We start from the raw sequence: 22,826 nt of genomic DNA, 5'->3' as shown, positions 1-22,826 counted from the left end.
CTGGGAGTCTGTGACGAGGACAGAGGTGTTGTGTTTGATAAGATTTGGGAGCCTGTACTGAAATTCTTTCAGGGTGAAAACTAATGTAATAATATTTTTTAGATGAAGCACCTTGCTGTGTTTATTTCCCTTCTCTTCTCTGTATATGTCAGTGAAGATTCTCAGTCATCCAGGTCATGGTAGACAGAAGTGCTATATCGTAGGCAACTGGACTTGCTTGAGTTTCTTGAGGACTGGTGCGGTGTCTCAGGCTTTAAACTCATGTGTTGGTGTGAACCCTACAGAGTTGTTAAGGTCGCATGTGAGTCGTTGACCCACCCAGCCATCTTGCTTGTCGTTAGGGTTACATGGGTCCAGGTGTGAGTGGGTGTTAAGTCTTCTGGGGACGACCACACCCACTTAGGAGTCTGGGAGTGTAAGCATTTTGTACTAGTGGTCCAGCGTGTAATGTGTTATCTTCTGTTATGTGCCCTTGATTGCAGGCCTGACTTCAGACGTTACTTGAAAAGATCTGTTGCTTAAATCATTTATTTCTTACTTGTATCTAATTTGTTCTGTGTTGATATTTACACATTATCTTCGCCACATTTAGATTAATTCATTTAAAGACAAACACTATGTATTTTTTATTTCGATATGATGATGCAGTGGATTTATCCGGGTCCCAACCTTTGAGTCCCTCCACTCCTCTAAAGTGGGACGAGTTAACAATTCTGTCTCACATCAGACGAGCAAAACGGATCGGAAATAAAATATTTTATTATTATTATTAAAAGGCCAAGTTCTGGCAAATGCACATGTTGGTCGAACACTGTTTAATTCCCAACTTGTTTAACAGCAGTTAATAAAGGTTTCGTCTGACAGCAGCTGGGGGTGATAAAGTTTTGAGTTAATGTTATGCTCATAGCTGGAGATCATGACGCCAAATATCCGGCCATTTTGTTGATTTCTATCGGACATTTTTTTCCTTAATAAACCTCGATCGAGCATTTCCTGCCCATAAAAACTACAAAACACCATATTTATCCTCTCCCTCAGCCAGATGAATAATCAGTGCCATATATATTACACCTCAGGGTCAATACCAGCCATTCTCTGAGGCCATCACATTCTTATGCATACTGCTCATCCTCTTTTTGTTTTCTCCCTGTCTTCCTCCTCCTCCTCCTCCTCCTCCTCCTCCTCCTCCTCCTCTTCCCTCCCTCCTCTCGTCCACAGCCCGGTTGTTAGCCAATGGTAAGCTGACCATTCTTCCTCTAAGCATCCCCACTAACCATCTTCTCTGTGTGTGCCGTGGTTTTAAACATCAGCCTTGAGTTTGTCCGTCTCGGCTGCATGATGTGAAATCTCACAGGGCGACAGTTTAGTTTATTTTGCTGCTGATGAAGATTTGGAGTCGGTGCTTTTAGAGGGTTTGATATAAATAAACTGCATGCCGGCGTTGTTATCCCCTTCTCCTGTCACTGGTACAAACAACGTGCTCTTTCGCTGCTCCCTCCCGCACTTAATGATGGATTTTCACGCTAATCAGCGGATTAATTAATCATAAATCCATAAATCATGTTCTGCAGTCGAGAGGAAGGTACAAACACCTGATAACCATCGAGATAAGAAACCTGCAGTTCCAAAATTAGAATTTAATTAGCTTTGTGGGATTGTGTTATTATTTTTTCCTCTTCCTTGTCAAGGAAATTGTGTCATGTAGCGGCGCAGCACAGAGCAGGGGAATGGCTGGATAATCAATTTTTAAACATGAGCAAAAGAAATCCTGTCAGGACTTGAGGGTACACACTGTGGTGTGTAATTGATTTAGCTTAAAAGTGTGTGTGTGTGTGTGTGTGTGCAGGGAACTCATGAGCTGGTATATTATGCATGCCTCTGTATGTGTGTGTGTGTGCGCTTGTCGACACGCCCTCCTATCAAGGGGACCGGGCTGTGATCTTTAATGGCAACGTTAATATTTAATGGTAAGCGTGTTGTCAGCAAAGAGCAGCAGGCTGGGACTCGAGGTTCGTATAAAAGATGACAAGGTCCCTGCACCAGGTGGCTCAGTGGAGGTGTCACACACACAGCGGGATGAGAGGCCTTTGGATGCACAGCCGCTCCGTCTTGATAGAGTTTGACAGCACAGAATTGATGTTATGGCGCTCTTTGTAGTGTGCAGCAGTGCACTCAGGAGCTCTGTGAAGCACTGTGGCTTCTCTCCACAGCAGAGCCACCCAGGACACGTCTGATAGGCTGATAGAACGACTGATCAGGTTGGATTTAGGAGGGAACAATGAGAAAAGGCCTTAAAGAGTACTGACATTGAATGGAAGGTCCCGAAAGTATTTGACTTGTTATTGTTGCTTCAGCTACAGTCGGCATGTCACAACCAGTTTGTGTCCAAAGACTGTGTTCAGTGTGATACGGAAAAATGCCACATTTGTTCTGATTGAGCCAAAGTCCTTATAGAGTGAACAATTAAGGGGGATTTAGTGGCATCTAGTGGTGAGAACTGCAGACTGCAACCAGCTGGAACTTCTCCTGGTTAGGATTCGTTCTGTGTTGTTGATCAGGAGGTTTTTACCGGGAGCGGAATTATCCGTAGAAGTCTCTTCCTCTCCAAAATAAACAGACCTGGTGATTTAAACCGGTAAAAATGCTGAGTTAAGCCATTTCATGTTACAAGTAAGTGTTTCTCCAACACTGTTTGGTATGTCAGAGATGGGCTGCCGGCCCAGCGCCTGCTAATCTGTGCTTACCTTTTTTCTCTGACAACTTAAGATCCAGACGTTCAGGAAGTTTATACCGGGAGCCGAATTATCCGCAGAGGCCTCTTCCTCTCCAAAACAAACAGACAAGGTGATTTAAACTCATAAAATCGCTGAATAAAGCAGTTTCATGTTACAAATAAGTGTTTCTCCTATGTAGTTTGGCATATCAAACTTAAGGCCTGTGTCCACATAGTGTTTTTCTTCAGCAGAAAAGCGGTGGAGGGCGGTTGTTTGTTTCTATGACAACAGTATATCTTGACACGTTTGCTAGGTAGCTTGTTAGTTAGCAGTTTATCTCGAGCATATAAGTAGCAGATAAAAAAAATAATCATATAGTGGTAGACAGACATGAAAAATAGGTAACTAAAGCAAGCATGAAAACTGAAACCAGCATATGATTTGATTTACATGTCCAAAAATGAGCGTAAGGAACTACAAACTTATTTATTCCCACCCCTTCTCTATATATTAGTAAAAGTCAGTTATGTAGCTCCCTGTTAGAATAAAGCTGTACAACAATTAATTCTCCTAGACCTATTCTAATATATTAAATTAATTACCAATAATATTTGTCTTACAGCAAGATATAAAATAATTATAAAAATACTTGTCAGTCAGCTGCTATGCTTCCAAAAGCTTAGCTCTTCTGTCTTGCTGTGATTGTAGACAGTAGCCGAGCTAAAGAAGCAGCAGTGATGTCACTGGCTCCTTTCTAAAAGTTAAGAGATTTCCAACTTAAAGTGCTTGGACCAGCCTCACAAAAAAGGCGGAGCGCTCTGAAATAGATTCTGGATGTGATGCTTTTTCTCTAGATGGCCACATACGCTCTCCATGGGGAGCTCCTCTCAATGGGAGCAATTGAAAAAGACACTGACACTGAGAAAAATTCGCTATGTGGACACAGGCCTTCCTGCTATGTCATAGGTTGCAAACTTTTTGGGGTCATTTAATTGACTTTTTTGCTAAGGCCTTTAAGGCGGAGTGTCCCCTGCTTTATTTGGGGTGAAAAATTGCTGCTTCAGTTTCTGAGAAGAAGAAATCTGAGAAGCTCCCAACATTTGATATGTGGCTGAAGGAATTAGGTCATGTTTTGCACTTAGAGAAAATTAGATCAAACAATGAGGGACTTTTTAAGAGGATCTGGCAACCCAACATTAGTTTGATTGAAGAACTAAAGTGAATGGGTAATAGTTTAACAGGTTAACTGTGCCATAGTGTCATATGTCAGTACTCTGTAACTTGTGGGATAACTTATTTTATTTTATTTTCATTTCCTCTCAAAAATCAGATGTCAAAAAAGATGTGTTCGGATTTATATTTTGGACACTCTCAAAGGAAGGATTTGTAGACAAAGTCACAATTAAAACAAGTGCTCTGTGTGACGTGCAGGACCTTGAAAGTCATTGTAACTCCAGCTCTTTTGGATAGAAGAAATAAATCTGCACGAGATATTTGCCTCTGCTGTGTTTTGTCCCGGATTAATCAAGCATGAATTTGTCTAACCTTTACATAACAAAGTTGGACCGCCACCAAGACGCCTTCCACAGAGGAGGCTCTGTACAAAGCAGCTATTTAGTCGACATTACTACAGTAAATCTTATAGTTTTTCACTTTGCTCTGATGGAGTGTGACAGACATGACTGCAAATATATAATGCTGCTTCTTAAATCCTGGACTTTATAAACGCTGAATAAATCCAAACTGTTCCAGACGAGGCAACCCTCTGATGTTTTGTTTGTACGCTGTGTGAAGTGCAACATTAGTTAATCAGCTGAGCATCCTCTCATTTTGACTGGCATCTTTCACACCGTGATTTCTTTTTTACTCTGCTCCGTCTCGCCCTCTCCGCTCAGATGTACCAGACAGGACGATGACATCAGACGAGGAGGAAGCCAGGCGGATCGCAGAGATGGGAAAACCAGTGCTGGGGGAGCACTCCAAGCTGGAAGTCATTATTGAAGAATCATACGAGTTTAAGGTGGGAGAGGTTACCCTTCAAACAGCCTGATTATTACAGCTGGAACCAGTGTTTTCCATGCAGCCACACAGACAACAGAGAGCTAACCCAGCCGCCAGCTTGCCTCAGATGACAGCTACATATTTCTAATTTTAGCAGATGCTCTTCAGAGGCCTCCCAACCCACACAGAAGCATTTCTAGAGGAGATATTGTTTATATGCATCCTCTAACCTCCTCAACTGAAAAAATATACCCACCGTGTTTGTTTCTGGTGTGTGGTTTAATCATGCATCAAACAGGGGTTGCTGCTGCCTGGGACTTGATGCCACTGCCATCATGTGGCGAGGCTCATGTATTTCTCCTCTGAACATAAATAAGAGCAGATTTCACTCTTGTGTTTGTCTGGATGTGTGTCACACAGAGCACAGTGGACAAGCTGATTAAGAAGACCAACCTGGCGCTGGTGGTGGGAACCAACTCATGGAGAGACCAGTTCATGGAGGCCATCACAGTCAGTGCAGGTACAGTAGAAATAACACCATGTTTCTGCTCTGACTTCAAGAGGCTGCACACAAATACACTGTCTCCACAAATACACTTATCATTTTGTCATGGTCAGTGTTTGGATATCAGTCAAATAAATGTCTAAAGTGATGATTGGATGGAAAGTTTTAGAGTTTTATGGTCAGACTGCCCTGTCTTGTTATTTACATATTTTCAAATATAGTATATATTGTTTAAATACAGACATGATGAGCACCATTACTGTGTGAAAAATGTGAAAATAATATTCTGTTTCATTCCTACGTTTAAATTATTTATGTGATTTTTCACATTTTTGTAAACAACATTTATTCATCATTAATTTAGTGTTCAACTTTTGCCTGATATTGAATATATATCTTTCTGTCATTAAAGCTACAGTTGGTAACTTTCATAAAAAACAAGTTTTATTTGCTGAGACTGCAGGTGGCACGGTGGAGCAGTGGTTAGCACTGTCACTAATCAATGGTTCCCGGGGTTCATGGTTCGAAATGTATCTGACAGTTTTGACTTTTTGTATTTAAGCCAGCACAGGTTTCTACCACACCCTCACAAGCACTTTTTCAATATTTTTTTGTTACCTTTTGTTTTGTATTTATGTATGTGAAACAAATAAAATAAATAAAAAAAACAGATAGATAAATCACTGCTCTTGAACTGCCATCAAACTAGACAATGTGCTGATTTTAGTCGTGTCCACTGGCTGCAGCAAGCCTTCTTATTTAACAGCTAAACAGTAACTAAAATATGTCTCTGAAAACATTGGAGGTGAGAAATAGCCGATGCAGTGACAGAATCTTGATTCAAATTTGATCAGTGCTGCCTAGTTTGACAGATTCATTCCAGTTAATGAGCAGTGATTGACATGATTGACAGCTACATTAAAGACTCTTCAGCTCTGATAAGTTGTTTTCAGCACTCATCCCAAGTCATCACATATCACTGCTTTGTCATTGGCCTTTAATGTCTACATATTACATGCTAGGTATCCTCCTGCATTCCAGGTTGCAGCTATCAACACCTGAACGTCAACAAAAGCACACAGTTAGGTTTAGAAAACATCATGGCTCTGCATTTATATGGGAAGTGAACACCGGCCTTCCGGGTGAAAGTCCAGGGTTTGTTGGACCGATCCACTTCCTACACTACATTGACTTTCCAGCTCCTTATTACATCCTTAGGGAGCGATCACACCGAGATGAAACGCCAGAAACACGATGCCAGTAAAACCATTGTTTTCCTATGATACAGCGCGTCTGACTGGCATTCAAGTGTCTTTTTAGACAGCCGTTTTTCCGTAGACACTTTTTGTAGACGCTTCTTTTTAGACGCGCATAGATGCTGAAAAGTTAAAATATTTTCAACTTTTTGAGCGTCAGGTGCCAGTAGCTAGCGTGCATTGAATAAGCGTTTCCAGCGTTTCAAGCGTCTTTGAAGCGCCACGTCTCTAGCGTCTCATTTCTGTGTGAACGCCCCCTTACTGTCAAAGCATTTCAAGCTGATGCCATCCAGCTGTATATCAAACTGCCCCATCGGGTGACATCCATCCGACCGGTGGCGTATCATAACACTGCCAAAGCTTACATACGGCCATTTTACACACAAGGTAGTTTTTGTCGTAAGGTGTCTAACACTGAAATCACTGACATAGCAGCGATATTCGACAACTTTGGAATGAGAACAGGCTGTTTTCATTCAGGTGTAATGGATTCTAGCACAGGAAACACAAGGAGGCAGTGGAACATGATTTTTTGTCACAGATTATCCGTCTCATGTACCGTCAGGATAACAGTAACAGTTTAAGCAAATATGACAAAAACCTATTTCTATAAAAGTTACCAACCACAGCTTTAAGAGCTGCTAATTGACGATTTAATTTGTAAAGGGTTTCATGATCCCTTATCTAAATGCTAATTTTGAGGGTCTTTAAAGGAAAAATCTGACATTTTTGGAAACATACTTATTTGCTTTCTAGCTGAGAGTTAGATGATTAATGGGTATGGTAAATATGAAGCTACTGCCAGCAGCTGGACAAATTACACAAGACACACAAGATAAAACACCTTCTTGTGCTAAGCTAACCTACTACAGTTGTTAGCTTCATATTTAACAGATAGATACAGTACGTGTAAAACTGTTCATCTACTACATTAATTGGCAACTAATTTTATAATCGATGAATCGGTTCAAGTATTTTTTTTAAGAGAGGAAGTTAAAACTCTTTTATTGCAGCTTCTGAAATGTGAATACTTTCTAGTTTCTTTGCTCCTCTGTGACAGTAAACTGAATATCTTTGCGTTGTGGACAAAACAAGACATTTGAGGACGCCATCTTTGGCTCCGGAAAACACTGACTGACATTTTTCATCACTTTCTGACATTTTAAAGACCGAACAACTGATCAGTTAATCAAGAAAATGATCGACAGATTAATTGACAGTGAACATAATCTTTAGTTGCAGCCTTAGATATGTGAGTGTTATGTATCTTCTTGTCTAACTTTGCATATCAAATGTAGTCAAAATATCAGCTACCACCAACTTCTGCTCAAAAATTCGGGTGTCAGTGTGAGCTTTCAAAAACTCATTTAAGTGGAGTTCTCTCAGAAAGCGAAGCCCTTGAAGCCCTGAAATAATCTCATGTACGTTAGAGGAAACTCATCCATCACGTCAGGCGACAGCAGCATCAGATCAGCCTGCAGTGCAGCCGCCGCTCTGTCCGCTGCAGTCACAGCCACCGTGTCGTGGGCACCGCCAAGGCCTCGCCTCCTCACTTTGGTGCTGAAATATTTAATCCAGCGGTGCTCTTTATTTTTTCATGATCCACCCGTGGCTGAAAAATGCATGCAGCTCACATGGCCTGACACTTTGAATCAGCAGTGTCCCTCCTGTCCGCTGAGTTTCCTGTGAGCTGCTGGGACACGGAGGACGCCCGGCTTCTCCACCTGAGGAGGCCGAGGAGGCTGTCCATTTACATTTAGAGCTGTTAAATTATGACACTTTTATGAGACGGAGACCACAGCAAGCGTGGTTCAGCTGAGCAAATGCACAGGCACATTCATAGGCATAGATTCTGGGGGGCACGATGAATTTATGGGCACTGTGTTTGAATAGTTGTTGTTTTATTTTGGCTTTTTTTGTATTGTATGTTGTATTTGTTGTATTTTAATCTTTTTTGATTGGCTGCAACTTTTGCCAGGTCTCTCTTGTAAAGCTCAGTTCAGACCAAAAACCATTGTAGAACATTGCAGAGAAAAGTTGCAGCTGTGTGAACTGGCCGTCTGAGCTCGTCTTAGGCCGCCTGATGGTGTCACATGCAACTCGGCTGGTCAAATCACCGGCAGCTGTTTTAAATATAAAGCATGTCATGGCTTTCAGCAGCCAATCACCTTGTTACTTTCTCTCTGACTGATTAATTGGCGCTGGTTATTTATATTATTGAGGTGTAGTTATTATGAATACAGTCCATCTGATGCAGGTTTTGTTTCTGTTTTTCACTGTTTCATCACTACTACAAATGCAGCTGTAGCCAGTATCTCACTATCACTATCCTCATTCATATTTTAAGAAGCTACAAATTATATTCAGCCACAAAATAAGTCTGAAAAGCTGCAAATCAGAACAGAAGAACAGAGTCGTTGCATAGAGATGATACACCATCTCATCTAGTTGCATTGGTGTGGACTGGCAGGTTTTTAGAACGTCTTGTTGCGAATCTTTGATCTGAACTGGGCATATGAGAGATTTTCAATCTCAATGGGACTTCCCACATTTACATTAGCAGAGGACTCTTATTCTGATTAAACTGAAGATATTTCCACCATACATTGATGCAGAAAATGCTCAAATCGGTGCCTAAAAACTCACCAAAATGCAGAAAATTAAGCTTTTTGCGGTCAGATTTTCTTGGGAGGAACTTAAACCCCACCTCTCATATGTGTCCCCCCCAAAGCTGAAACAAAATCAGTGCCCTTGGTCACGATAGTTATGTTATGGAGGTCAGCAAAAATGGTCGGGTCATGTCCATATATCTTACAAAATGGCTCTTGTGTGTGTACGTCATTTTGTTTACATAAGAATGTCACCAACACTTTGGCAAATATCATGCCAGAACAAACAGCAGGAGTTTTCCAACATGTGGAAAGTGGTAATACATCTTAGCTAAAAGCTCTTTTGTTCTACTCGTTGTTGTTTCATAAATCTAACCCAGTGGTTCTCAAATGGTGTGCCGTGAAGCCAATCCAGGTGATCCCATGACTCCATATTTGTCTTTTTTCCCCTCTGTGTACTACTTATCTATTTCTTTTGTTTCTATACTTATGGAATGTAAAAAATGTTCATAAATAAAAAGTGTAAAAAACAACAGCAAAATTATATCAGAACATTTGTTTACAAACTCTCAGACAACTTGTACACTATAATCCAAGTCTCATATATCCAGTCGTATCCTCAGTACTTCCCAGACACATGCATTTTCACTAATAAATTACAATATGAAACACTTCTGCCTACGAGGAGCACGCCCTGAGTGTGCATGAGCACAAGTGTGTGTATGAGCTCCGCTGAAGCAGAATTCCGACGTACTTTGTTTGCACTGATTTTCATATTGTTGTAGTGAAAATGCATGTGTTTAGGAAATACTGGGCATTCGACTGGATAAATGACACTTGGATTATACTGCACGAGTTGAGTGAGAGTTTGTAATCAGAGGTTTTAATATAGTTTTGGTGATGTTAAACATGGTAATCTTTTACTTTAATTCATCAAGAATATTCTCCATATTTGGGTTCTTCATTCACCGCAGCGAAAAACAAAGTTTTCTTTACAAATTCAATGTAACACACCATGTGTAACTGATATACAAGGGGTCATTTTAAGAGTGAAGTGTTGTTTTAAAAGACAAAAACCTACCGCTCTTTTTAAGTAATTAAAAACACCCTGAGGCAAAAAGATAGCATCGATCAATCTAGATATGTTTCTGTAGCGAGTTTAAAGTTGACTAACTGTAACACCAGTAACCTCAGGCTGAAGAGATTTGATGTCTTCGGCTGAAAAATAAGTCAATGTGCCATTTTAAGAGAATGTTGTTCTCTTCCTTCCCCTCTCTGTCATCCCTTATCTCCTTTATCGATCCTTTATCTCGCCAACGTTTTCCAACTCTTCTCTGGCTCTTTATCCTCCTCCTCTTTGTGCTTCATCATCTGTCTTTCTGTTTTCTCTCCCTGTCATATTCTCTTTGGCTTTTTCATTTTCTATCTCTTCCTCTTTTCTCCCTCTCGGCCTCTTCTGTTAATATTTACTTTCCCTCCTTCACCCCTCTCTCTTTGTCTTTGCCCAAATATTCTGCAATCTCTGTGTCCCCTCTGCTGCTCAACTCTCTCCTGTCATCCCATTATGCTTCAATCTACCCCACCTTTCACCCCCGCTGTCTCCTCCACCTCCCACTCGGCCCCACTCCTCCCCAACAGATGAGGACGAAGAGGACACAGGGGAAGAGCGGCTGCCGTCCTGTTTCGACTACGTCATGCACTTCCTCACCGTCTTCTGGAAGGTCCTGTTTGCTTGCGTTCCTCCCACAGACTACCTGCACGGCTGGGCCTGTTTCGTTGTCTCCATCGTCATCATCGGCCTGCTCACGGCCGTCATTGGCGACCTGGCGTCTCACTTTGGCTGCACCATCGGCCTCAAGGACTCGGTGACTGCTGTGGTGTTTGTGGCGCTTGGTACATCAGTCCCAGGTGAGAAGAGGGCGTCTTTGTTAATGCACTCCTGTTTGTGACGTGAAAATCTGTCCTCTAAAATTTTCTGTCAGTTGATAGATGATGTGCTTCTTTTACAGTCTGAGAAAAACCTGTGACTTCATGAGCCTCTTTCAAACAGCCACACATGCTTTGTCATCAAGATGGCTGATATTCTTATTTCCTCCAAACTGACATTTTCACCCGACAGGATATGAATATGTCCCGAAAACTTTGACTCTGTCAGCATATTTGTTATTAAAGGTCCTATGTGCAGCATTAATAAATCATCACTGCATTCATTTTGGAAGGAAAAAAAGACATATTAATATTATAAACAAACAAAACCAATACAGAGAAGATTGCCAGCCTCAGCTGGCCTTCACAGAGCAATTTATATCTTGAGCAACAGGTGGATTTGACAGGAAATGGGACTTTGCTTCCAGCATGTTTATCTTCTTTAGGAAACTGAGAGATTGAGGAGGAATGAGGCGAAAGGTAACAGGAATAATGGGAGATTTGTGGAAACACTAAGAAACAAAACTGAAAAGCACTAATGATAAACATCATCCTGAGGGCCAGGAACTGTACCATGAATTAGATGTGAGCTTAATGATATATAACCCTTTTTTTTTTTTTTACTCAGCCGTGAACGACATACACAGGCTTTCAGTCAAAGTTTCATCATGTCCACTGGCCATAAGCCTAGCGCAGAGCATATGTTTGGTCGTGTGTGTGAATCTGTCTGTCCACAGCTTATCTCACAAACTACTGGACCCATCAGCCTAATATTTTTGTGCACATTTATCACTGTGAGTTCAAAGACCTGTTGTAGTTGCAGTGATTCACAGTTGTTGAAAGACTCTTCGTTGGCTGCTGACTCCTCATTCATGTTAACCGGTCAGTAGGGGGGGTAAGTTTCCAAAATTCGGAAGTAGAAACTGTGAAGGACAGGCTACATGACCTTTGTTATGAGCGCACTCCATCTATCGTCTCCCAGTTGTTGCGGAGGGAGTATACCTGCCCAGATAAGGGTGCCTAGCTGGCTCCATTGCCAAAGCTTCCAAGGTTAAGAGGAAGGGAGATTGCCCTATGCCCCAGACTCAACAGACGAGAGTCTCTTTTTAGATATGTGCATTTTGTAAGAAACAGTCGAGGTGATTTAGAGTGAGCTAGGCTCAAAAACTGACGTCCATAGAAAAGTAAAAGTATCTGCAGATTATCCCACTGTTTCCCACAGAAGTAGAATCTATGTGTGGTGGCATTTTGTGTTCCCTCTCTAAATCCGGAGGTCTTTGCGGCTTCGTAAACACAGCACAGGTGGAACTCTCCATGAGTTTTTTGTCTTCAGCAGCAGTTTGCGACCCGCGGGCTGGATAATTGATCAGTCGATCCATTCAGATCTGATCACATCAGATCGATGGATGAGAGGAGCAGCTGCTGGAGTGATTGCAAACTTTTAGACCCAGCAGAATGAACGGTTGATGTCTTTGTCCAAAGTAGCTCGGCGCTCCAAGAGTTTGGTTCATTAATAATGGTATATATATTCCCATAGCACTCCTAATGATTGGACCAGCTCAAAAAAGGTAGAGAGGGAGTTGTTACAACAAAAGATGTGTTACAACAAAATATTCTAAATAAATAACAATGTTTGAATTAAGAAGTTTGGACTTATTGTCCTGTTTAAACAGTTCGGTGAACCAGGATGCTCAGCTTCAACATCTGGCTACAATATTACACAATTCTGTGTATCTCAAAAACCTGGTGGAGATCTGCGCCCCACTAAGTGCACTTTTCTAGTTTCCGATGAGACATCTTTGGGTTTGTTTGTTTGTTTTGTTTGTGCTTTTTCCTGTAGTTAAATATAGGCAGGATGCAGTTTGGAAATGGTGATGTCATGTACTTCTTTGCACCAATCACCAATGTTTAAATTAACATGTACTGACTTCTCTCCACAGATACCTTTGCCAGTAAGGTATCAGCAGTCCAGGACACCTACGCAGATGCCTCTATCGGGAATGTGACCGGCAGCAACGCCGTCAACGTCTTCTTGGGAATCGGCATGGCCTGGTCGGTGGCGGCCATCTACTGGCACATGAAAGGAAAGCCGTTTGTGGTGGAAGCCGGCTCACTGGCTTTCTCCGTCACCCTCTTCACCATCTTCGCCTTCCTGGCCATCTCGGTGCTGCTTTACCGGCGCCGGGCCCACATCGGAGGAGAACTGGGCGGGCCCCGGGGACACAGACTGGCCACGTCAGCCTTCCTTTTCGGCCTCTGGTTCCTTTACATCCTCTTCTCCAGTCTGGAGGCCTACTGTCATATAGAGGGCTTCTAAGCAGCAAAGACTTCAGCGTGAGAGAAAACAAACATGCAGGGGTTCAAAGTACAACTTCAGAGGTAACAGAGCGAATTCTCACTGTGGAATTTGGGTCAGTCTTGTTTGGTATGAAAGGACAGAAGAGGTAGACCCAGGGTTTTCCCAGACACCTCCCTCCCTCTCTCTCTCTCTCCCTCAACCCCTTCTGTAAGGATGCTTGGAGGTGATTATCCTGCCCTCTAGTGCCAACAGGCCTGTCCGCCCCGGCTGCAGGGGAGCCGTCCTGAGCCTGTGCGAGTGTGCTTACAGTTGGGATTGGGTTACCTCTGAGTCCAGAAGATGCCGATGCCGGGTTGGTCCTGCATTCCACTGGAAGAGACTGCAGTCTTATAACCGGAGAGAGTTGAGTTAATCAGAGGTCTATATTTTTCTCAACATCCGACGAGAACGACTTTTTTTAAAAAGTATTTTGGCGATAAAAACGCAAAAATAAATAAAACAAAAAAATAAAATAAAACAAACACACACACACAGACAAAAGGAGGAATAAAAGAACTATTTTCTGATCTACGTTAAGGAATAACAAAAAGATAATATTGTAAATGGGAATATGTTGTTGAGTGACAGTGGGATGGATTCATAGTATTTATTTTTATTTGCATAGTTTCCTAAGGAGCACTGCAGAGTTCTCAGATATCACACGATGAAGAAGAAGATGAAGAAGAGGAGCGACAGTGACAGTTCATACTGGCAGACGAATCACCATTCAAACAGACGAGGAGGAAGAGGTGGACACAGTGAACGTGGTCAAACTGCCCTGAACATTACTTCCGTACTCTATACGTATCTATATATAATATATTTCCATATTTTCTGTATATTTTGAATATTTGTTTAAATGTGGTCACCTTCTGCTCTAACAACAGAGGATTGCTGTGGCTAAGCGGGATGGGGAGGGGAGGGGGGGTCAAACTATATACTGGAACGATGTCTTCACATTTCTAAGAGTTATGTATCTTGCCTAGGTAAAAGTATGACATTGTATTTTATTTATTTACTGATATCTTGGTCTCACTCGAGTTTTCACCTTTTCAATCAGAAATCCAAAAAAAGAACAAAAAAAAAAAAACAACGTGTTGCTGCAGAGGTTAAATTCAGAGGTATTTTTGTACTGTTCCTTCCATGCACTTTGCTGTATAGTTCTATTTATGGAGACTTCTACTTGTACATGTGCAAAAGGCCAATATTAAAGGTGTCACTATGGACTGAACAGAGTGCCTGTGGAGGGAGAGGCGTTTGCTGCAGCCGCCCACACTGACACTGACGAGCTCTTAGCTCAGCTCAACTACTGAAGAGTTTCCTCCTAAAATTGAGCATAACAGTTTTCAAAGCTGCATTGATAGATATATTTGGTTTATAAGGGGGCAGCAGAACAAGCAACACAAGACCTGCCAAAAAGCTGAAGTCATGCTAGCTGCTAGCTAGTCATGCTAGTCTGCTAGCTGCTGTTTCGCTAGCTCCTGTTTCGCTAGCTTCTGTTTCACTAGCTTCTGTATCTTAGTGCCAAATTTAGGGTTTCTTTCATCTGTATTTCTGAAAACAATTCATCATGGTCCTGGTTTCCACTTTTTAAAATAATTGGGTATCTATGAAGGTCAAACCTTTAGCCATACGTTAGCCTTAGCATTATCCTAACTTTCTGCCATATCTTTTTAGCTGGAATTTATGCCATCTAACAATGTCTACACCGCTCTGCACTTTGTGTCCTGCTGTTGTTACAGCTAGCCACCAGTCTCTGGTGACATTTAACCTACAATGGTCTAGGGTATACCGAAAAAGTCACGCTGTTCTCATGCACTGCTGGTATGAAAAGTAATGCACCAGAATTCGTATCCCCGCGTAATCATGAACAAGTAAATCGTGTAACCCACATTATTGGGAGGGCTGCAATTACGTAAACGATGTGCTGACAGGAGAAGAGAACAAAGTGAAAAAAACAACAACGAAAGTTCGCATGAGGTTGGGGTGGTGGAGGGGTCAAACAAACACAGGACTGTACCTCAGGAGATCGGCGCTTGTGAAGTGAAGTGAACTCAAGTGAACTTTGAGTTATTTTAAGGCACATCAACATGTTTCTTCACCTTAACCTCAGGCCTACTTACATAACTTCACTTTGCTAACCCTAACCTACGTAACTTTACATCAAGTATGTTTCTTCAGTACAAAAACATGACAATGTCCATCCACGTTTCTTTTCCTAACCTATGTAACTTTACTTGCCTAAACTATCCTACACTGTACATTGAGTACATAATGTAACGAGTACGTAACATGTCAACACCCAACGATGTTTCTTTTCCTGCACCTAACCCACGTAACTTTACCTGTCTAACCCGCAAAACTTTACATCAAGTACACAACTTTACATTAACTACTTAACTTGATGACACTCAACCATGTTTCTTTTTGTAAACCTAACCCACATAACTTGCCTAACCTACGAAACTTTACATTAGGTACATAACTTTATGTAAGTACATGACGAGACAAAGTCCAACAATGTTTGTTTTCCTAAACCTAACCCACATAACTTTACTTGCCTAACCTACGTAACTTCACGTCAAGTATGTAGCTTTACAGAAAGTACATAACTTGAGGACAAACGATCATGTTTGTTTTTGTAAACCTAATCTACAAAACTTAACGTAACTTTCAGTTAAGTACGTAACGTGATGACGCCCAACAATGTTTCTTTTCCTAAATCTAACCTACATATTTTCATGTCAAGTATGTAACTGTACGTTAAGTATGTTACGTGATGATTCATGTTTGGTACCTAACTTTATGTTAAGTCCGTTATGAGGCACCGCCCAACTATGTTTCTTTTCCTAAACCTAACCTACGCAACTTTCCTTGCCGAACCTGCGTAACTTCATGTTAAGTACATAACATGCCAAGGTATTTGTGGGGTGCTAATCAGTTAGATACCATATAACCCATTATATGTACGTTTTCATAAGATATAATAAAAACTGTTGTATGAGAATAAGTTGAAAAAGTTAGCTATGCTAAAAGCCATTTTAACAGAAATAGTAAATAATGATATTACAGTGTTTATTTTTTAAATTACCCGTCCTGTCTGGAGAAAGAGAACATGACATGACCTCTAATTGAGCTACGCTAGGTCATGTTCAAAGGCTGAAGTTTGCAATAGCCTAATTAGCGTCATTACAGAAGTTAATATGTTTTTAAATGAGGCTTTCTCACTTATGTAGCAGAACCCAGAGGTTTCACCGTCAGCTTAGCTTTGTGTATGATTCCTTTGGTGATTGTAGACACAGCAGTTTTTAAACACCTGATGAAGGTAAATCAGATATTCAACATGTTTTCAGCTCTGTTTTGTTCTCTGACAACCCCTAAGGGATATATCTGTTGCTTTAGCTACTAAATGCTCAAACTTTGCTCACAAGCTAGATGCTAACTTTTTTTTGGTGCTGGGAAGCTAGCATACAGTGGAGTTAGCTAAAACTGCTGAAGTACTTTATGGAACTGAGGGGAACTGCACCCATAGAAATGAAATGGTTGGTTTGTTTATGGAAGTTTAAACAGAAGTTGCTAGAAGCTGCTACAACCGTTACATGGCAATGTTACACAGAAAAATGGACGCCTCTCTGACCATCCTGCTACGTTCATTTGAATGGGTTCATTTCTACGGTTGCACCTTTCACATCCCACATTTAATCCTTCGTTAAATATGAATTAATGCAGCTTTAACAAAGTAAATCTGTCTTCTCTTGATGTTTACAGAGAGTCAAGGTCAGATTTGTGGGTGTGTTGTTGGGAGCACTTCAAAAAATGACTCAAATTACATTTTTCACCATAACAACTTTATTTTTGCTCATTATGTAAAGAGTAGGAGTCAGTGATGCTCATTTTGGATCGAAACTCTTCAGTGAAGCAGCAGGTGTGGGTGTCGGAGCAGCAGATAGCTCCAGGTTGAATCTGAAAGTAGCCTGATATTGATACTGAATGCTGTTTAACACACGACTGGTGCTTTGTTTTTAAAAACGAGAGAGTCAAAAAAAAAAAACATTTAAAACTCCCAAGAAGCAGCAGAAAATATGTTTATTACTTAATTTGCATTGAAGTGTATGTTAGTATATAATCAGTCAGTTCTTGGCTAAGTTAAAAATCACCCAAGAGATTACCAAAGAGGTGGGATGCAACATCTGTTTTAAAAAAATAAAAATTAAACTACAAAAAAAAAAAAAAAAAGTAAGTGGCAGTGACACTGTATTTCCACAAGGGGGATGTCAATCTCCAGTCCCTGTGGTCATCCCTTCTTCTACTTCTCTACTGAGCACTCTTCCTCCTCCTCCTCTTCCTCTTCCTCCTCCTCCTCCTTAGTGTTCTTCCTTTGTGGTGAGCAGTGTTGTAAATACGTCTCGTGGCTGAATCGGATGCTCTTTTCCCGGCCCTGGACCACACCTGCTCCACCCGCCTCCGTCTCCTTCTATCTCTCTCTTACATATAAACACACACACATTCAGAGTAGAGCAATGGGTCCACTGCTGCTGCACAAGAGGGAGGACAGTTGGGCTGACTGTCCCGTTCAGACGCAACACAAACCCACATTCTGTACATAATTTTCAGTGTATGTTTACATAGACACAGTATAGGTGTCCTGCGGGGGGAGCATGTCAACACGACTCACATCTCATCTACAGTACAGGTTATCTGCGGTCGCTTCATCTGAGCCAGTGTCAGTGGAAGTGTGAAGTTTTTTTTTATGATTTTATTTTTTTGAACTGTCACCCTTTTCCCTTGTTCAAATCCTGCAGCAGGAAATATTTTCAGTCTTGAGTTCAGCAGGTGTTCATGATGTCAAAGACTTGCCAGTGTTTTTAATTTTATCTCGGCCTTTTGTGGCTGTTTGTTTCTTTGGTTGTACTCTTGGTTTGTATCTGCGGGGATGTGTCGAAGCTGAACGTCGGCCGGTGTGTGTTTGTGTGCTGTGCATGTTGCCAGGCTGTGCGTCCTCTTCGCACCCGTGTGCACAGGCGGTGTTGTTCCTCACAAAGGGCACCACTCTCAGCTGTCATTCTGTCTTAAAGATACATGTCTTAATTCTGTGGGAAAATATTTATCATACACACCACCTCTCAAGGCACCAGTCTGGGTTTTTTTTTCTCAGCCTGTGGGATATAAGTGAAATAGAAGTGGACACTGAGGAGAGCTTCATCGACAGGTGAACACTGTTCTTTTAACTTTTTGTTTGTGTAACAGAAAAGGGGCACATTTTAATGGATGGGTATGTTTTTCCTGGCCTGCAATGAGATGTCAAAAATAAAAAAGCATATTTCCAAAGTTGACGGTGTTTTTGAGATCAACACATTTTTTGTTCTTTTACTGATGTGGAATAAAAGCAGCTTTCTGGTTCATAAGCCAACACTGGTTGCACTGACTTAAATCGAGCCTGACTATGTGTCTCTGACTCCTGTTGACTGTCTGTGTATCATGATGTCACTGTCACCCAGTGTTTTTTTAGGAATGACGATAAGCAGACTTGTGTTTTTTGGAGCTGTGGTTCCCAACTGGTGCAGCCACAGGGTCTAGATTTCTCCTTAGTCATTAGTTCAAGGTCCACACAGTTTGAGACATTTGGCGTCAGACTTGCGTTTTGCCATTTCGTTGGGCTAGTTTGCTGTCTCTGTGAAGTAGCTGTTTGTTAGTCACTCACTCTACAGCAGAAAACTACACTTCACTTAACAATGAAGTGTGTTTTTTACCAACACATTCTCACTGTGGCCTCGTCACATATCGACGTTTGGTCATGGACTTTTAAACACTGAAGGTACCCTGGGTGTGTTGGTTGTTGACGTTCTAGAACGTCGTGTCAAGTTCTGCCTGTTACATGTATCGTCTTCTTTAAAAATTACACTTCTGCAAACTGATGTTTTTTCTGCCTTCAACAACTAACGCACATGGTTGGGTTTAGGAAAAAAGAACAGGGTTTGGCTGTAGAATCTTACAGGAGGTGAACAACATTCTCTCAAGTGAAAGTCGGTGTTCGTTGGACCCATCCACCACCCCTCCAACCCACCCTAGTCGGACTTTTGCAGCCTTAACTTTAGTTCTTGTCCTGCCACGTTTCCCCCTGACGCCGCTGAATGCCATTAAACAACTGGTCGTGTATCGTGCCGACGTCAAAGGACACCTCTTTTCGTTGGTTTCCTGATGCCACAAGTCACTGCCCAAGCGTCTGATTTCAGGGACTTCAGAGTGAGACCAGGCTCTTTTCACGAACTTGACACGTTTCAGATTCACACGTGGTCCATTCAGAATGGACCCATGACCCACTTTTGGACCGCGACCCACCAGTTGGGAACCACTGTTTTAGATTATAGGTTTTGAAAGGTTTCCACAAACAAACCAAAATCCTCTAACTTAAGATTAACGATTAAAAATTCTCCCAAATTGGTGTTTTCACAGAACAACAGTGATGTGTTGCATCAGTAAAAAGCACAAGTGTGTGTGTCCCAGTCTGACACATGGAGGTGCACATATTTCCAGGAAACAGGGTTTTAGGCACTGATAAGATGAAATATATTTTATTTGGAATGACTCTTGTGTTTCAGTTTTCTTTTCCCATCTACCCCCAGACACCAAGTGAAAGCATTACTCATTACTTTTTTTTTAAGCATATTTTTACTCCATCTCTGTGAAACCAGTCCTCTCTCTAGTATCTTACATCTTTATATGAATGCCCTCCATGTCTGTTGATTGCACTTCACTGCACATCTGCATCAGTATCCAGCAGAGCCTCTGGGTTGTTTTGGTGGTTTTGTGTTTTTCATATTGCTGTTAAAGTATCCCAGAGCAGAGCTTTGTTTACAATTTGCAAACACAGAATATTCCAAATTTAGATTTGACATGTATTTTAAAACCAGCACTGAGCTGATTGTCCTGTGCGCTGCAGAGTGAGTAACTGTAGAGGGATGTTTGTAATCTGTTCAGGCATTTTCAGGTACATGAAAGATAACTGACTTTAAGACCATCCTGTCTTTTTCACTTTGATCTTTCTCTCTCTCAGACTCACAAGATCACATCAGTCTTCATTCGCTGCCTGATGGAAAATAAGGTCGTCTTTAAAAATCATTCTCATTGTGCCCGAAGTCTAAAACAAGAGCTTCATGTTCAAAGTTCAAATCAAAAGCAAAATGTGCCCTCAGCCGTCCCATGTATGTGTAAAAGAACATTTCTGCCAGGAAGAGAAAAAATATAAAGATAAAAAGTCATTATTAAAAAAAAAAAAAAGTCACCTTACATTTTTTACATAGTAAGCCAAAATTTTGGACTTTTTATCCCACTGGCAACATTTGACAAAGTTTTGACTTAGTAGGCAAAAAATTTGACTTGAAGGCTCATTATTTTACTAACTTAGGGTCAAAAGTCTGACTGTCTCTTATGATTTAATTTTCTCTGATTAAGCTTAAATGTTGACTTCTGAAATTTTTGTTTTTTTTAATCACACTTTTGACTTACTTACTATTTCATAATTGTGACTTTGTCATGTTTATGTATGAAAGGACATTTCTGCCAGAAATCTGAAAAGTTGAAATCAAAACAATATTAAAAGTATAAAAAAATTCTGATGTAAGAAATCATGTTTTTTTTTTTTTTACTTTTTATCCTGTATTGTTGACTGTTAAAAATTTTGAGTTGTAGCTCAAAATTTCCATTTACTATCTTAAAGTAATATTCCATCATTTTGACATAATATTTCAAAATTTTGACCTAATAAGTGAAAGGTGTGACTTTGTAGCTCATAATTTGGCTTAGAAAGCTACATTTTTTATTTATCTCATAGTTTTTGATTTACTACTTCATCACTTTGATATGTAAAACTTTCAAGAACATTTCTCCCAGAAAGTCAAGTTAACTTTATTAATACAGCAAAAATAAAAGAAAGAAGTGAAACACAAAAAAATCTGAATGATAATAGCCATAAAATAATAATAACAGTAATGATCACAAAAAATGAAAAGTCATGATAAAATAATGTTGAGTATAAAAATTGTAAATCAAAATCATGAGCCATAAAGTTTAGACTTACTATTACTACTATAAAGATTTTCTTATAATAACATACATGTTCTTAAATTTTTATCCTGAACTTTTGACTGACTGAACAAAGTTTTAACTCAATAAGCTAGAATTTTCACTTCTTAGCTCATAATTTTAACTTAATAGTTTCAAGTCAAAAGTCTGAATATCTCTTATGACGTACTAACTCTTATGTCACTTATTAAGCAAAAATGTTGACTTTATATTGGGAAGATTTTATTTTATTTATCTCACACTTTTAATTTACTATTTCATGCTTATGAGTAAACTAAAATATTCTTTTTTGTTTTTTTTTGTTTTTTAGAATTTTGACTCCGTATTTTAGATGTTAGAATTTTAGGACAAAGGTGTGACTTACTAGCTCAACATTTTTAATTTGTAAGCTAAATTTTAGATTTATCTCATGATTTTGATTTACTATTTCATATATTTCATAGAATTCATTTCTATTTTATTCTATTTCAGACACAAAGGCCCGTATCAATCTACTATCTACTATCAATATAGAAGGCTAAGACGTGCCATAAGCATTTTTATTTTTCACCATGACTAACTTTGATTTATTTTTATTTTCTTGGCAGAAACAGGCTTCCACATGTCATCTTATCTGTCACCATCTTTATTTCCCCCCTTTGTGTGACTACCTTGATGACATCCTGTCTCTATATTCATATAAATACCAACATTAAATGTGCAGACACAACCTGGTGAAGTGTGTCAGGATGTGGACTGGAGTGGGCTCATGCTCGTCACTGATCAACGTGAATCACTGTTACTGCATCTGCACTGTTTGTACAGTTTGTTTCACCTGAGCTGAGTGAAGCTGTCCTCAAAGCTACAGAGTGGTCATGACGTCACAACACACTAAAGTTAGGCTTTATTTTATTGTGTTTTTCAGGAAGTGGATTTAAATCAAGTCAAATTAAAGGGAGGATATTTGAACCCTTTAGGAATCTGTTTGACTACTACACACACACACACACACACACACACACACACACACACACCTGATCCCCTCATCACACCACTGAATAGTTGGGATTGTTCATCTGACTGTTTTGTTGACTGTTTTTTACACCTTGTTCTGGATTCTGTTTTTATTTCAGGGACTTGTGCATGGACTTTAACATTAGTTAAGTATTTTGTTATGTTCTTTGGTTATTTTTGTTTTGCTGAGGGGGGTCAATAACTAAATAAAGGAGACAATTTGAAGAAAACAAACCCCTTGTGTGTGTTTAATTGGCGTGGAGCAGGTTCACGCTGTTCGAAGGGTGACCAGCGTTTGACGCTGAGGGGAGGGCGGGGCTTAAGATGCTGCTGACGTGTCTCTGGGCCAATGGGAGGCCGGGGATGATTCGCACGCTGGCACAATTGGCTTAAAATAAAGAG

The 22,826-nt window shown here is 40.5% G+C and overlaps 1 protein-coding gene across 4 annotated transcripts in view; it reads left to right on the top strand.

Moving 5' to 3' along the window:
* slc8a3 (solute carrier family 8 member 3) overlaps positions 1 to 22,649 on the top strand; it is a 188,886-nt gene extending 166,237 nt beyond the window's left edge. The window contains exons 1-6 of one of the 4 annotated variants that reach the window (XM_049595500.1): positions 2,607 to 2,670; positions 2,767 to 2,844; positions 4,610 to 4,734; positions 5,136 to 5,235; positions 10,724 to 10,993; positions 12,952 to 22,649. In XM_049595500.1, the coding sequence (XP_049451457.1) occupies positions 4,627 to 4,734; positions 5,136 to 5,235; positions 10,724 to 10,993; positions 12,952 to 13,328 (855 nt within the window). In that variant the 5' untranslated portion in view covers positions 2,607 to 2,670; positions 2,767 to 2,844; positions 4,610 to 4,626 and the 3' untranslated portion in view covers positions 13,329 to 22,649. Of the gene's footprint in view, positions 1 to 1,218; positions 1,237 to 2,606; positions 2,671 to 2,766; positions 2,845 to 4,609; positions 4,735 to 5,135; positions 5,236 to 10,723; positions 10,994 to 12,951 lie in introns of those variants that run through there. The other 3 variants (XM_049595497.1, XM_049595498.1, XM_049595499.1) reach the window with 3 other exon arrangements.
* The last annotated feature ends 177 nt before the right edge of the window (positions 22,650 to 22,826 follow it).

The sequence above is a fragment of the Epinephelus fuscoguttatus genome, linkage group LG14 (assembly GCF_011397635.1).
Source record: "Epinephelus fuscoguttatus linkage group LG14, E.fuscoguttatus.final_Chr_v1".
Lineage (NCBI taxonomy): Eukaryota > Metazoa > Chordata > Actinopteri > Perciformes > Serranidae > Epinephelus > Epinephelus fuscoguttatus.
This window is presented reverse-complemented; position numbering and strand designations above follow the sequence as displayed.